This window comes from Idiotropiscis lumnitzeri, chromosome 18, assembly GCF_059441095.1.
Source record: "Idiotropiscis lumnitzeri isolate Australia: NSW breed Sydney's pygmy pipehorse chromosome 18, RoL_Ilum_1.0, whole genome shotgun sequence".
Lineage (NCBI taxonomy): Eukaryota > Metazoa > Chordata > Actinopteri > Syngnathiformes > Syngnathidae > Idiotropiscis > Idiotropiscis lumnitzeri.
Genome location: NC_142408.1, coordinates 13,803,913 through 13,818,436, shown reverse-complemented (window position 1 = coordinate 13,818,436; position 14,524 = coordinate 13,803,913). Strand labels below are relative to the sequence as shown.

At 40.2% G+C, this 14,524-nt stretch overlaps 1 protein-coding gene across 3 annotated transcripts in view; it reads left to right on the top strand.

Annotated features, from left to right (window-relative positions):
* Positions 1-741: 741 nt before the first annotated feature.
* The window catches only part of nrg1 (neuregulin 1), a 34,577-nt gene continuing 20,794 nt past the window's right edge, over positions 742-14,524 (top strand). For 2 of the 3 annotated variants that reach the window (XM_088281348.1, XM_088281347.1), the window contains exons 1-2: positions 742-1,184; positions 1,278-2,228. In XM_088281348.1, coding sequence (XP_088137474.1) covers positions 1,529-2,228 — 700 coding nt within the window. In that variant the 5' untranslated portion in view covers positions 742-1,184; positions 1,278-1,528. The remainder of the gene's footprint in view (positions 1,185-1,277; positions 2,229-14,524) is intronic. The other variant, XM_088281349.1, reaches the window with a different exon arrangement.

Here is a 14,524-nt window from a genome sequence, read left to right as displayed (position 1 = left end):
AAATCTGAAACAATTTAAAAAGATGAATTATGATAATAATTGAAAATCCTCCCAGGCATTTTTGATTTGCCTTAGTGACAAGTAGCTTTGTCTAAAAAGCAAAGGGATGAAAATGCTGAGCGTATAATCAATATGCGGGTCCCTAATTCAAGGGCCTGACAGGAAGTCCTCTCCCACAGATACCATTACTGATATTAATTCCGGCTGAGGATTGGAAAGGGTCACAGCAGGGTCAGCGTTCCATGTGGAGGTGACCTGACCTTTCTTCATCTTGTCTAATCCCCCAGAAGTCCTTGGATCGTTCTGGCAGACTTTTTACCTGATGTGGTTGGGACAGGTATTTAATAATGTTAATGGTGACCACCATGATGCTTGGTGGCTCTGTGTATGTGTCCATCAAGTTGTTAATGAATTACTTCTTAAAACTGTATTCATGATATTATTGCACTGTTGTGGATCAAAGCACCTTCATCTTATTCATTATCATTATTGTCTGTGTTATTACTCAGTTACTTGAGAGGACTAGAACACACTGGCTCTATCCTCCTGGGATGGATCATGTGTCTGCTTGCTTGGCTCCTTCCCCTAGACACAAAACACACCCTTTGGTTTCGGCGTAATCAATGGGGAGTGCTGTTGGAGGAGGTGGCTGTAGCAGTTGGCCTGCCTGTGATTCGCTGACATGGACTCTTAATTGGATTAAGGAATTTGCTTAGCTTGATGCTTTGTGCTGGGATTGGGAGCAGGCTGCACAAGAGCGCACGGACGCAGTGGCAAGACAGGAAGAGAAGGAGAGAGGGAGGAGGCCTGCCCCGCTCACCACTTTAGTGAGAGAGGAGGGGTGAAAGAAGAAAAGGGGAGTGACCCATCTTCTTTGCCCTTGTGTGCTGCTACTGCTGCTGCAGCCAGCCTCCCTCCAGCACTCCCTCGCTCCCTCCCACCTCCTCTCTATCATTCTCTCTTCTTTCCCTTACTCATCTTTTTCTGTGGTTGCTCTGGAGAGGAAGGACACCTGCCGCTCCCTCATGATTCAGCCATTCTGCTGCCTGGAGCTTTACAGACAGACAAGGCAGCATGTCCCGCCTGCCACTGCAGTGCCTGGCCGTCCTGTTCTATGCACTCCAACTACTGCAGCTGCAGACGTCCCATCACGACAACGCCATCTCTTCCGTCCAAGTGCTCAGGTGAGTGAGCCTCGACTATTCTGCCATCCTTCCTCCCAGTCTATGCGCGACATCCGAGGAATCTATGAACTCTTTTCTGTTTTTATCCTGCAGCATATCTGAATATTCCACTTGTAGACACATGAGTGCATTTCTTTGAGAGTATGGAACTCCTTTCCGTTGTGCATGGAAGGCCGTCCACACACACCCCAGACTGTTAACAAGGTCAGAATCAAGAACGTTTCCCCACTTTCCTTCGCTATCCTGGCTCTCATCATGATGGACAACATACTTCAAGTGACTGGCGGCTTATGCCATCTTAGTTAATAGTGTTCCGAGATTCTGCATCCAGCAGTTAAAAAAAGATGACTGAGGGAGTGGAGGATTTCTCTGCAGGACCAGTTCCCCCTCCTGGATTAGCCTCCCCCTCTGGCTCCACTGTTGATACTGGACAAGTCCCAGAGGAGAAACCAGAGGAGACAGAGGCAGCTGGAGAGAACGGGGAGGAGGTTGCAGAGGTAACTGCAGAGGGAGGAGATGATGATGGCGGGGAGCATCCGGGAGCTTTAGGAGTTATGGCTTTGCCGGGCACCTGCTGTGTCTGCATAGAGATGGAACAGATTAACAATTGCCTGCACTCTGAGAAAATCTGCATTCTGCCCATCCTGGCCTGCCTGCTTAGTTTAGCTCTATGCACAGCTGGACTCAAATGGGTCTTTGCCGATAAGATCTTTGAGTATGAACCCCCCACTCATTTAGATCCGAAACGCATAGGGCAGGACCCTATTATCATATCAGTGGACCCCACTCTGGGACTAACAATGTCAATTCCTCATTCTTCTCCGTCAACTGTCTCCCTAACCACCACTGCCGCCATATCCTCAGCGCATCCTGAGGTATTAATGGAGGACAAGTCTACACGAGGTTCGTACGTGCCTCCGCGAGGGACCCAATCTGAATCATCTGCCACAGTTAAATCCACTGCTGAAGTTCCCACCGTCCCAAAGCAGACCCCCATCCCTCTGACAACACAAGAAGTGAACGACATCTTCATCCCAACTATCTGTAAGTACTCACTTTCAAAAAGAACACAGGACTGGGCTATCTTTTCATTCCTTTATTCCAGAACTGCCCCCTCACATCATGACACAGGAATTTAGGATAGGAGAGGTGTACTAATTCTTCATCTACATCTTAAGATATCATTTCTATCAATATAAACAAAAATGGTGTTTTGTTCCAAAGGAATTATCTGTTCTATCGACTGGTGCAGGAAGTATAGGCTATCAGGCGCTTGCCTTAGAGCAGACACGTTGTGACTTGCAGGCAGCATCATGGAGGTGCATGACTAAGCCTCTGAAATATTGCTCCCCTCGAGGTGTGTGCAAGTCAAACTGACTTCAACATAAGTGACTGAATGTAACGATCACTGTTTTTAAGTTTTACACGTTGACTTTGGCACACAAGAATGGGTAGAGCTGATGCTACTTGGCACATCTACACTTGGAGGCTGCATACAGTATTACCGTCATATGAAAAAGTGAAAATCAATAATGCATGACACAAACTGAAACACCAGGCTGTGGGCACGGGGAGACTTCCTGTTCACTGTCAGTGCTTCTTTTCAAGGTCAGAGCTGGATGGAGGCTAATTGATGTCCCCGGCATCCCTTTACCGCAGGGGGAAAAACACAACATGCTAATGCTGTCTACAACATAATAATTCAGTGGTAGTCACATATATGCAGGATTTATGGAATTGTTCTTTAGGTGGCTAATATAAAGATGGTGGTGAGGGATGGCAGCCAATTTGGACTCCATGACTTGGTTACATGCTGATAACTTTATCAGATATAAAATTATAACTCAAATTGTACAACACCAAAGTTTCACAAATCGCTGGATCAAAAGTAGCTGAAATTGGATGAAACCAAGTTCTTAAGAAATTGTTTTCCCTTGTCAAATGTTGCCACAGAAAGTCACATTTTGGCACAGTTTTTACGATGATGGCTCTTCCGTTTTTATTAAAAATATAATTAATATTATAATTATTTTTGACATTTGTATTTTTTTCTCTCACATCTCAGATTTTTTAAAGCTTTGTCACAAGTATTTATGGCACGTTATTAAGCCAAAAAGTGGATTAGTAGTTACCAGAGTGGGTGTTTAAAATGGACCTCACAAACAGGAATCATTTGTCACAGCCAACCAGCTAGAAAGAATAATTATATTGAAGTGTGATGGAATATTATGAAACATTATTTTATTACAATAAAATATCAAAACTATAGTTGCAATTATAAGAATGCATATTTTTTGAAAACGCATTTGAAAACGAATTATTATTTTTTTTAATATTCTCCTCATAATTATTGAAGTGTGTAATTCTAGATTTTAGATATTAGAAGGTAGGCGCTGTAATGGAAGACTTCTATTGAGCACTGCTCCCTCCCAGAAAACAATGATCATTGGTTTAATTGGATCTTGGATCCATCTTCAGTCCACTCACCTTTGGGTTAATGTGGATGTCTACCCATGCCTACACGAGTTCCCTCTGGTTTGCTCTATAATTAAAAATATGTCAAGTTAATTTCCGGTGAGCTTCACTGAACAGGATCTAAATTTTGTTGCCAGTAGCAATTTGGTTAATGCCCACCACCACAACTCCTTGGGGAATGGTTAAATACAGAACACAATTTCTGGTGTATGTTGTACTGCATGAGTAAAATACTTTTACAGACATATGCCCAATGCTCTATGCATGCGCTCTAATAAGAGCAAGATAGAAGAAAAAATATATATAATTAAAATATTCATTTAAATAAACGGAACTCCTTCGCAGAAATACAAAATACATATTAAAAAAATCAAAATATCTGCACTTTCAACCTTGAATGCTTAACGTTTAAAAGAAGACTGGTCAACAATTGTGTTTGTTGTGTGAGTGGAAAAGGAATGCATATTCATTGACTTCTGCGATCTCAGCCAAAATGAGTCAGACATGATAGAAGAATGATGGACTGTACAAACATATCAATATACGTTCATTTATGTTCTTTCTATGGCAGAATTACTCAGTCAGATATGACAGACATAACCTATGGGAGAATGACACTCTAAGTGGACGACCATTTGCTGTCCAACATTTAGTGAGGTAAAATGACAAGATGATGCGGGACGACTGACAAGTGTTTTTTTTTTTTTTTTCAAACTCCTGGTCTGGACGACATGGTGTTAGTAGGTTGTAATGGTTTTGAAAACACAAGACAGTTTGAAGATGGCCAGGTGAGCTTTCTTTTGGATGTTAATGTAATGAATGAATGTCTAGCAGGCTAAAACTGAACAATTGTCAACACTGTGCGAAAGAAATAGCCTCTGTTTAATTCTAACGCCGCTATAACAAAGCTGTGGACATCAACTACTGGTGAATATTTAACAATAACAGAAATAGATCGGTGTTGTTGTTTAAATTAGAATAAAAACGTTTTCCAATCATTTTTCGGGTTTAGAAAAAAAAGCATTTTTTTAATCGTATTTACTGTAGAATGGCCGTCAATCATATGCATTTTTTGCTATTCGTGGGCTGATCTGGTCCCCTTATCCTCTGCAAGTAGAATAATGATTGATTTGATACGACTGCTGAAAGTGTGCACCCAAAAATTGAAGATTCTGTCTTTTTTGGTTAATCCGGACGTTAAATGATTTAAACATTAACACTAATCATTAATTGAACCGGGGACATTGATAATTATCAGAGTATGCCATTTACATAGCTATGATAGCCAACATTGGCTTTCTGGAGCGTTTGACCCAAAGGTAACATATACAGACTGAACAACAGGGGTCCAAGAACTGATCCTTGAGGCATCCCACATGTAATGGCTATTCAATCAGATTTGAAACTTGAATCCTCACAAAATAACTCCTTTCCTGCAAGTAGAACCTGCACCATTTTAGGACTGTTCCATTTGACCCTACCCAAGTTTCCAGCCTCTTCAGAACTACATTATGATCAACAGCATCAAACCGCACTGAAATCCAATGAAACTAACACAGACACCTTCCCTTCATCATTTTATGTAATTTAATACTTCAATAAGTGCTGTTTCTTTACAGTGATGAGGTCGGAAACCTGTTTGAAATGTATCAAAGAGTCCATTTGAGTTTGAAATGTTGAATAAAAAGACATTTTCTTGACAATCTTGTTCAAGAAGGGAAGGTTTGAGAGTTATTCACAATTTGCTAATAACAAAGGATTGCTTTTAGAAGTGGCTATGACGGCAGCTACTTTTAGGGAATTAGGGCGCTTGCCTGACTGAAGTGAACTGTTGATTATCAACTGTAACTCAGCATAGATTTCACAACAGTTTTGAAAAAGTGATGGTATTGAGTCAAGGCAGATAGTTGATGGTTTTACCTGATGAACCAAATCCATTATAATATATTGACCAACTTTTTAAAATTCTGACATGGTAATTTAGTTGTTCCTGGGTGATTTTAAGTGTTGCATCATTTTGGGATTTTGCTGGTTTGTACTGATGTAAGCAGCAGGCTAATTTATTGCAATTATGTGTTGAGAGACGGTGTTTTGCTATTTTATTTGGAGGATTAGTGAGTTTATCAACCAGCATGCTGCAAAAACAAGTCCATAAAATGTTGCCGCTTATTATAGAACTTGGTCAGACTACCCTTTCTTGAATATCAGATTTTTTTTCCATTGTCAAAAAGTATATTACATCATTGATCCATTGAATATGTAAAGGAGTATTCATAGATTTCCAGTTTCCAGAGAAGATGACGTTTCGCGATGACCGAAGTGAACACGACAACTTCCAATTCCATAACTGAATTTCGAGAATAATCTTCCGGGAGACCAAAAATTTCAACGTGTGCTAACAAGGTTACAGGCCTGGAAAGAACCTTAGATACTGTATCAAAATTTTTTTTTTTTTTTTAATCTATTTAGCTTTGCTCACACAATAGTTTGCTGCTAAATACAATATGAATATAAGAAATTAAAACTGTTGATTATATATATTATTAGATTATAAATTGCTCATTTGTTACATTGTCACATTTTTATTGTTTAATAAAACTCTTACTTCAGGTCACTAGAAAAAATCATGCTCCACAAAATTAGAACGTAAAATGCAATAAAAGAAAAGAAAAAAAAGATTTGAGCCCCGCTCATCAAACATTTCAGCTATATCACCCGACCCTACCTGTGTCAATTACTGTCTTGTTACTGCATTGAAGAAGCACTTGAGCAACGATTTTAAAGTAAGTTACCTGTCTTGTACGCTGAATTGTATGCAAAATAAAAAAACGTTGTTGACCAGATTATTAATCACTTACCAGTCAATATAGTGTAAAATATATTTTTCCCTTTAATAATATTGAAACTGCGATGTTGAATGTGATGCGGTTGAAAATTGTGGCGCACCTAACTTTATGATGATGCAACGTAGAAAAAAAATCTGATGCACCAATGCAAAAGGTTAACTAGAGCCTTTTTTGGGGTTAAGTGTTTCTCCACTTGTTTCGTTTTTTCTGCATTTTGAATTAAACTCATTATACTTGAAGTCTTCCTCCAAGATGTTTTAGGTTGGCATGACGTCTTAATTTTAATAGGAGCTACAGCATCCAGGACATTTGAAATTTTCCAGGTGAACTCATCCAGAAATTCATCAACAGTCTCTGCATTCACAGTTGGTTACATAGCCATGATTTCCATTAACTTAGTGGTTGTCTTTTTGTTTTTTTAGATTATTTTTAATTCAAAGAACACAAAATCCACCAAATGAAATATCAACATCTTCAGAGACAAGGTCAAAAATGTGACCTTGAGTGTGTGTCTGATTTTTTACATTTTGTGAGATACCAAATGCATCAAGTATAGGATAAAATTGTTTGATATTTTTTTTATCCAAATTGTTGTCAACAACGTTAATGTCAAAGTCTTCGGTAATGGCCAGATAGTCGCAGTCAGTACAGATTACCGGAGGTTGATAAATTATTGCAGTAATCTTTGAATCAGCTTTTACCAAACTGACATATTCAAATTAATTTCAGTCACCCAATGCAATTTCTTTACACTGAAATTGTGATTTAAAAATGGAGGCTACGCCGCCCCATTTTTGCCCCTGCAGCATTTGTTCATGAAATTAAAATTTGATGGTTCATCATATTGGTGCAGGACCCCTATGTTAGCCATAGTTTGCTGAGGAGAAATTCTTTAGTCTCAAAGGCCCCTGGCTTATTCTGAGGATCAGCAATGTTGATAGGATTTGGATTGTCTGACCCTGAGCATGTCAGACAGAATGTAGTAAAAAAGCAGTGACCAAGATTGGCCTGTGTACTGCGCATGTTAGTAAGACATTTGGCTTCATTTGGTAATACGAGGGGAAGGTGGAGTAGAGTGAGGCTACTTTGAAATCTTGCTAGCAGTTAGAATTCTGGCAACTCCTACTTTAAACATCGGTATTTCAGAAAATTACCTCAATGCAAGCAATAGTAAAATGAAATCTGTCGGAAATCTTATTACATATACAATTGTTTAAGGGTATGGAAAGACTAATTTCAACGTTGCAATTTTGGGAACATACAATTGACTGGCAACCAGTTCAGGGTGTACCCCGCCTACTGGCCGAAGAGAGCTGGGATAGGCTCCCACACCCACATGCGACCCTCGTGAGGAGAAGCAGCTTGGATAATGAATGGATGGATAATGACAATAAAACAAAACCAAAACAGGGTAAGCCATACTCGTAAAATGAAGGGATGGAAACTAGGTTATCCATTCATTAGTCCATTTTTTGTACTGCTTAAAATAATTAAATTAAAAATTCATATTATTAGCAGAAACACACACACGCACACCCCCCCCGCGCACACGCCCACACACACACACACACAAATACACACAAATAGATGAGTACAGATGGCACAAGGGGTTCGACTCATCCCCCTCAGATTTATGATGACCAGGATCTGTTTCTTCCTCTTTCTCCACGCAAAGTGACTAACACCTCCAATAAACCAGAGAACATTGAGGCTGCATCGCCTATGTTGCATGTTAACTACTGAAGACAAATTTTACACCGCCCGACATACATACAAATATAAAATAAAAGCATTTTTGGATGCACTTTCCATTACATACATGCCTAATTTTTTTTAATATAACTGACCAAACTTTTTTTTATTTTGTCATACCAAGGCTACACAATGGCAGCTTATGAAAATTTACTGTTTAATAAAAATCTGTGCTGTCAAGCAATTCCATTTTTATAACAAATTGCGTAATTAATTGCATTTAATCAAATTTTTTCTAATACTATTTTTTTATGATGCTTTTAACAGGCATTTACTTGAATATCTTGTAATTAATGCAAAATCAGCAAATATAAAGTGTATTTTAAATCAAAGACTGTTCTAATAGCTTTCTTTGATCCTTCAATACGATCTAACTGGAATCATCTTTCCAGGAATCTTTCTTAGAAACAATTCTCCAAACTTATACAGTCCATTTAGTTGAAAGCAGCACACTCCAGCAGTGTTGGTTTGCAAGGTCCAGTGGTAACTAAGCAGGCTATTTTGTTCTGAGATGATGTGCTGAAGATTTACATCTAAAATAGTACAGAGTTTGAACTGGGCTTTGCAAGATATGCAAATTATTTTTGAAGTATATAAAATTGACTGAAATATTTAATCACGTGAATTTAAAAAAAAAAAAATCTTGAGTTAAGTCACTGGTGATGTAGTGATACATTCACCTGACTTGTGTGCGGGCGGCGTGGGTTCAGTTCCCACTCAGTGACTATGGTGTCTATGTCTGCCCTGTGACCAGTTCAGGGTGTAGTGCGCCTTTCGCCTGTAGTCAGCTGGAATATGCTCCAAAACCCTCCCGTGACCATGTACAGGATAAGCGGTGTGGATAATGACAAAGACATGACAATCTTGAGTTAATGCTTTCATTTTAACAGCCCTAATAAAAATACAAGAAAATATAATCTTCTAAGCCACTTCTCCTCACAAGGGTCACAGGGGGTGCTGGAGCCTATCCCTGTCTTCGGGTAGTAGGCGGGGTACACCCCGAACTGGTTGCCAGCCAATCACAGGGCACACATTGACAAACAACCGTCTGCGCTCACACTCATACTGAGGGGCAATTTAGAGTGTTCGATCAACCTATCATGCATGTCTTTGGGATGTGAGAGGAAACCGGAGTACCCGGAGAAAACCCACGCAGGCATGGGGAGAACATGCAAACTCCACACAGGAAGGCCAAAGCCGGAATCAAACCCTGCACCTCTCTGCCATCGTGCTAACCAGTTGACCACCGTGCGAACCTTAGCATGTTGATGAAAAGACTTAATGAGCGACTTCTCATTTATTTTAAACTACAGCAAGAAGGGATGATAATGTAAGAAATACAATAATTTTAACATCCATGCATTTCTACTGCTGATCCATCGTCGGGTCACTGGGGCAGCAGCTTTAGAAGTGAAGCCTAGTCATTTCTTGCAACTCTTCTGCGGGGAGCCCAAGAGGTTTCCATGGCAGCAAGAAGAAAATAGTCTCTCCAGCATGTCCTGGGTGGTGCCCGTCCAGGTGGCATCCTAACCAAATGCCCGAGCCACCTCATCTGGCTCCTCTCAAAGTGGAGGAGCAGTGGCCTGAGTCTGAGTCCCTCACGGATGACCGAGCTTCTCACCCTATCTCTAAGGGTGTACCCAGACACCCTGCGGAGGAAACTCATATCGGCTTCTTGTACTTGGGGATATCATTCTTTTAGTCACGGCCCACATCTCGTGACCATATGTGAGAATAGGAATGAAGATCGACTGGTAAATCGAGAGCTTTGCGTTTCGGCTCAGCTCCTTCTTCACTACGACAAACCCATATAGAGTCCACAACACAGCAGACGTTTCACAGATAGGCCTCAGTTGATCTCCCGCTCTATTTTGGCCTTACTCGTGAACGAGATCCCAAGATAAGTGTACTTGAATTCCTCCACATGGGGCAGGAGCTCAGGCTCAATCCGTAGAGGGCACTCTCTTTTTCGACTGGTCTCAGATTGATGTGCTGATTTTCATCCCAACCACTTCACATTTGCTACAAAGTTGGAGATCACGGTCTGAAGAAGCCAACAGTTTCATATGATATATAAAAAACCAGAGCTCTAATATTGAAGATAGCAAATAAGTGTTAGGATCGGAAGGTGGAGGTAGAGGAGGACCCAAATGCAGGGAAGCCAGGCAAGGATAACTTAAAGGGAATTTAATTAATGAAATAATTGGGCAAACAAGGTACTAGGAGAAACAAACGAAGGGCAATGCACCGACGCCGAGTAGTCAGCGCGGGGCGTTTAAGTAGTGAATTAATCAAGGAGTCAACGAGTAGCTGGTGCGTGGCTGTTGGGCACGTCTCTCGGGCCAACACGACACGACAGGACACGCGCTGGAAGGAAACGCCCCCACGCCCGTTGAGCCAGCGTAAACAAAACATGACATGACGGAAACGGACCATGACAATAAGACCTTCTCAACGCCTTAGCTGCACCTAAAAATTCTCTCGATAATGGTTATGAACAGACTTTGTGACAAAGGGCAGCCTTGGCAGAGTCCAATACTCATTGGCAACAAGTCCAGGTACTTTGGGAGTACTCTGTACACCAAAGCCACCCCCCCCGAAAGAATTCCTAGAGGGACATGATAAAACTCTTTCTCCAAGTCCACAAAACACATCGACTGGTTGGGCAAGCTTCCATGCACCCTCGAAGACTCTGCTGAGGGTGTAGAGCTTGTCCATCCCTTTAAGGTCAGGACGAAAAACCACATTGATCCTCTTGAATCTGAGATTCGATGTCCCGATGCACCCTCCCCTCCAGCACCCTTAATTAGACATAACCAGGGAGCCTGAGGAGTGTGTGAATACACCTCAGGTCCCCCTTTTTAACACAAGAGACCGCCACTATCTGGTCTGCCAATCCAGAGGCACTGTCCCCAATGTCTATGTGATTTTGTCTAGGTGTGCCAACCATGACAGAACTACAACATCCAGAGTCTTTCGAAATTCCGGGCAGATCTCATTCACCAATGAGGCTTTACCACAGAGGTGTTTTTAACAACCTTTGTGCCCAACTTAGAGTGCCCAGACTAAGCTTCCTCAAAGGAAGACGTGTGGGTCGAATTGAGGAGGTCTATTCTCCCCACTGACTCAGTCCTCCATCTCTACTATACACACTGTTAATGGTGCACTGCTTCCCCTTCCTGAGATGCCGGATGGTGGAACAGAAATTCCTTGAAACTGCCTGGAAGTCAGAAGTCATAGTCCAGTTGCAGAACATTGCTCTGGTTCTGATCTGGGTGAGTGCATTCCCCCCCAAACACGCCTTTCCTGGTCTGGTTGTCATTACCCACATGAGCAATGATGTCCCCCTTGCAGAACAAGGGAATCCCCTGGAGGTGCAATCTCAAGCACAGCCTCCAAGGACTCTATAAAGGGTGGATCCTCTGAGTCGCTGATTGCATAGGCACAAACAACAGTCAGAAACCGTCACCAGTCCAGTGAGTGAGTGAGTGAGTAATTTGTATGTGTCATGATAATGATTGTAAAGCCCCCAGGCTAATTACGCTAACATGGAAACACATAGAAGCAGAAATCTGATTGGCCTGAAAAAAAGAGCAAATGGTTGACTGCTGAGAACTTTCATCCATCCATTATCCAAACCGCTTTTCCTCAATTTTACTTTAGTAGAAAATTAAATTAAATAAACCCCAAGAACGCAGCTGACATGAAGTCATTCTGACTAATAACACACACACAAAATGGTGTGCTTTATTATTAAAGTATTTTACGTTGATCATCAACGACTCATTAAGAAGTCACCCAAGACTCATGGAAAAAAAAGACAGCTTCATGCTCAGAACTCCGGCAACATTGTAAAATCTCTCTTTTTACACCACAATAATGAATGTGTAGAATCTCATCTTTTCTCGGTTTTTACAAACATATGGCTTTTACCATTCAGAAATTACAAACCTTTTATGTAGAACACATCCATTTTCAGCATCTCAAAAGTATTTGAATAATTAACATTTTCATACTAAATCTTTTATACTTAGCGTCTCTTACTGCTTCAGCAAATGGAGACAAATTCATGCTCGGTTGGATTCAGATTAGGGCACTTGACGTGGCAAATATATTCTGGATTTAAGAAGTACAAAAACTTTGGCAAAAAAAACAACAAACCCAAGTACAGATACTAAAAAAAACAACTATGTATAAGTAGAAGTGCTTATTCAACTCCTTCACAAAGTCAAAGTAAAAAACAAAAGTACAGACTGTGAAATATGCTGTACTATTTCTGTGAGAATTAAAAAATGTAAATTACAACATCAAACTTGAATTTTAATTAACCTTGTAAATGGGGAAGACTTGTTTCTGGATTCATTTTGTCATCCATTCCCACTCTCTAGTTCACACATGCTGTGTCTCTGCTTTTTTCTGCATTTTTCCCAGCCTTATTAATCACCAAGATCTCAATCAATCAGTCAGTCAAGATCTCAACCATGGTTAATTTTACATTGATTTACTTTCAAATTTTCTTACCTAGAGTCATCATTAAGTGCCAAGCCTATTTTGACGGAAAAAGAGGTTAGAATGCGCTAACATCATTTTTTTAAATGTATGAAATAGTAGTAAAAAGTTATCTGTCAAAATATTACACAAGTAGTACTCTATGTACAGTACATGAAATATCCACTTATGTAGAGTAACAATGTAATTTTATATCATTTACATCCAGGGGACTGACTTTGCCATTGAGGAATATTCCATCTGCTTCAAAAAGTCATTGATGGCTTTCATGGAATACAGTGAAGCACTATACTATCCGTTTTGGATAAATGAATGAAAACAGCGAGCCCCATAATCGTGTTACTTTGTCAGCAGTTACAAACAACACATCATCAATAAACATGTGAAACTGTTCCGTTTGGCACGTTCCATACTCCCAACACGATTTCCATGATTTTGGGAACTTGACATTAAATGCTTTGGATCATGAGCTAGTCCTTTCCTTTTCCATTGTCTGGGACATTCTGGCAAATAAATTAAATGTTTTCAATGGCTGGGCAGTAAATTGATGTGATCCACGAAGTTCATCATTTTCAGTTCCAGAAGACAAAACTGACAGCAGCAGGAGCTACAAACAAGCAACAAATCTTTGCGTTGAATCTGGCAAAGCACCTTCTGTAAGCAACTTTGGAATATGGTCATTTTCACTGACTCATCATATCAGGTTGTGATAGAAAAAAACTAATTATGGAAGGAAATACAGTAAATAAAAATATAAAAATGTTACGGCTAATGATTGAGTGTGTTGGTTTGCTGTTCACTGGTTTTGTGCTGTCCTGGTAATTTTTATGCTCGAGAGCCCTTTGCCCTGAGAGAAAATAAATTGACGTGGTTATTTTTTGTTTGTTCAAACCTTTTGTTGTTGAATGCTGGATCTTTCATACATGCACTTATGGAGACTTAAAAATATCAAGACAGTGATGTCATTTGTTCAATAAATATACATGGACGGTATTTTGTCCAATAAAATCGATTTTGTGTCAAATATCTAGTTTGGACGTGCGTGATCTTCCGTGGACTCCAAGTAGCGCTATGGCCACCTCCATCCTTGTGCTGGAACATGCGTTCATTTAGTTTGGAGCATGTTTTGGTTTTAAGTTTTGCTTCAAAATTGAGCTGATTATTAGGTAGTCTAAATATTTGTGTTTGGGTCACATCCCCATTTTTAGCAACTATTCTTCTGTTTCAAAATTCCACACGATTGTTGTGTAAGGCCCAAATCAAACCCTAATAGGAGGTTAAAATGGTGTGTAATACTGTCCTAAAGTCAATCCAAGTACTGTAATAATTACTACTGTTTCACTGGGATTTGACATGCTTGTCATTTTAGTCGCTGGCAAGTATGGTAGGAGTTCACAACATGTGTCACCTCTTTGGAATTTGCTCTCTTCCCCTCTCATTGTGTACCACAACCACCTTTGCAAGAATGAACTTGTCTTGGACATTTCTTGGGAAACAAGCGCTCTGAACGTTATTGTCTGTAATACTAACGTAAATAGTAACTTGAATTCACTTGTCGAGCGTAAATAAATACCCGCATGGCGAAACTAAGAGTCATGCAGGTGATTGTGGAGTGTTGAAAGATTACTCTTAATGTTATGGTGACAAAACGTGACAGCCTTTAACTGTCACGTTTTGGGTTCAACATAAATGGAAGTTTCTTTCATTGTTCCTCTTCATTTGATTCTTTTTGGGACTAAAGTACACTTTAATATATGG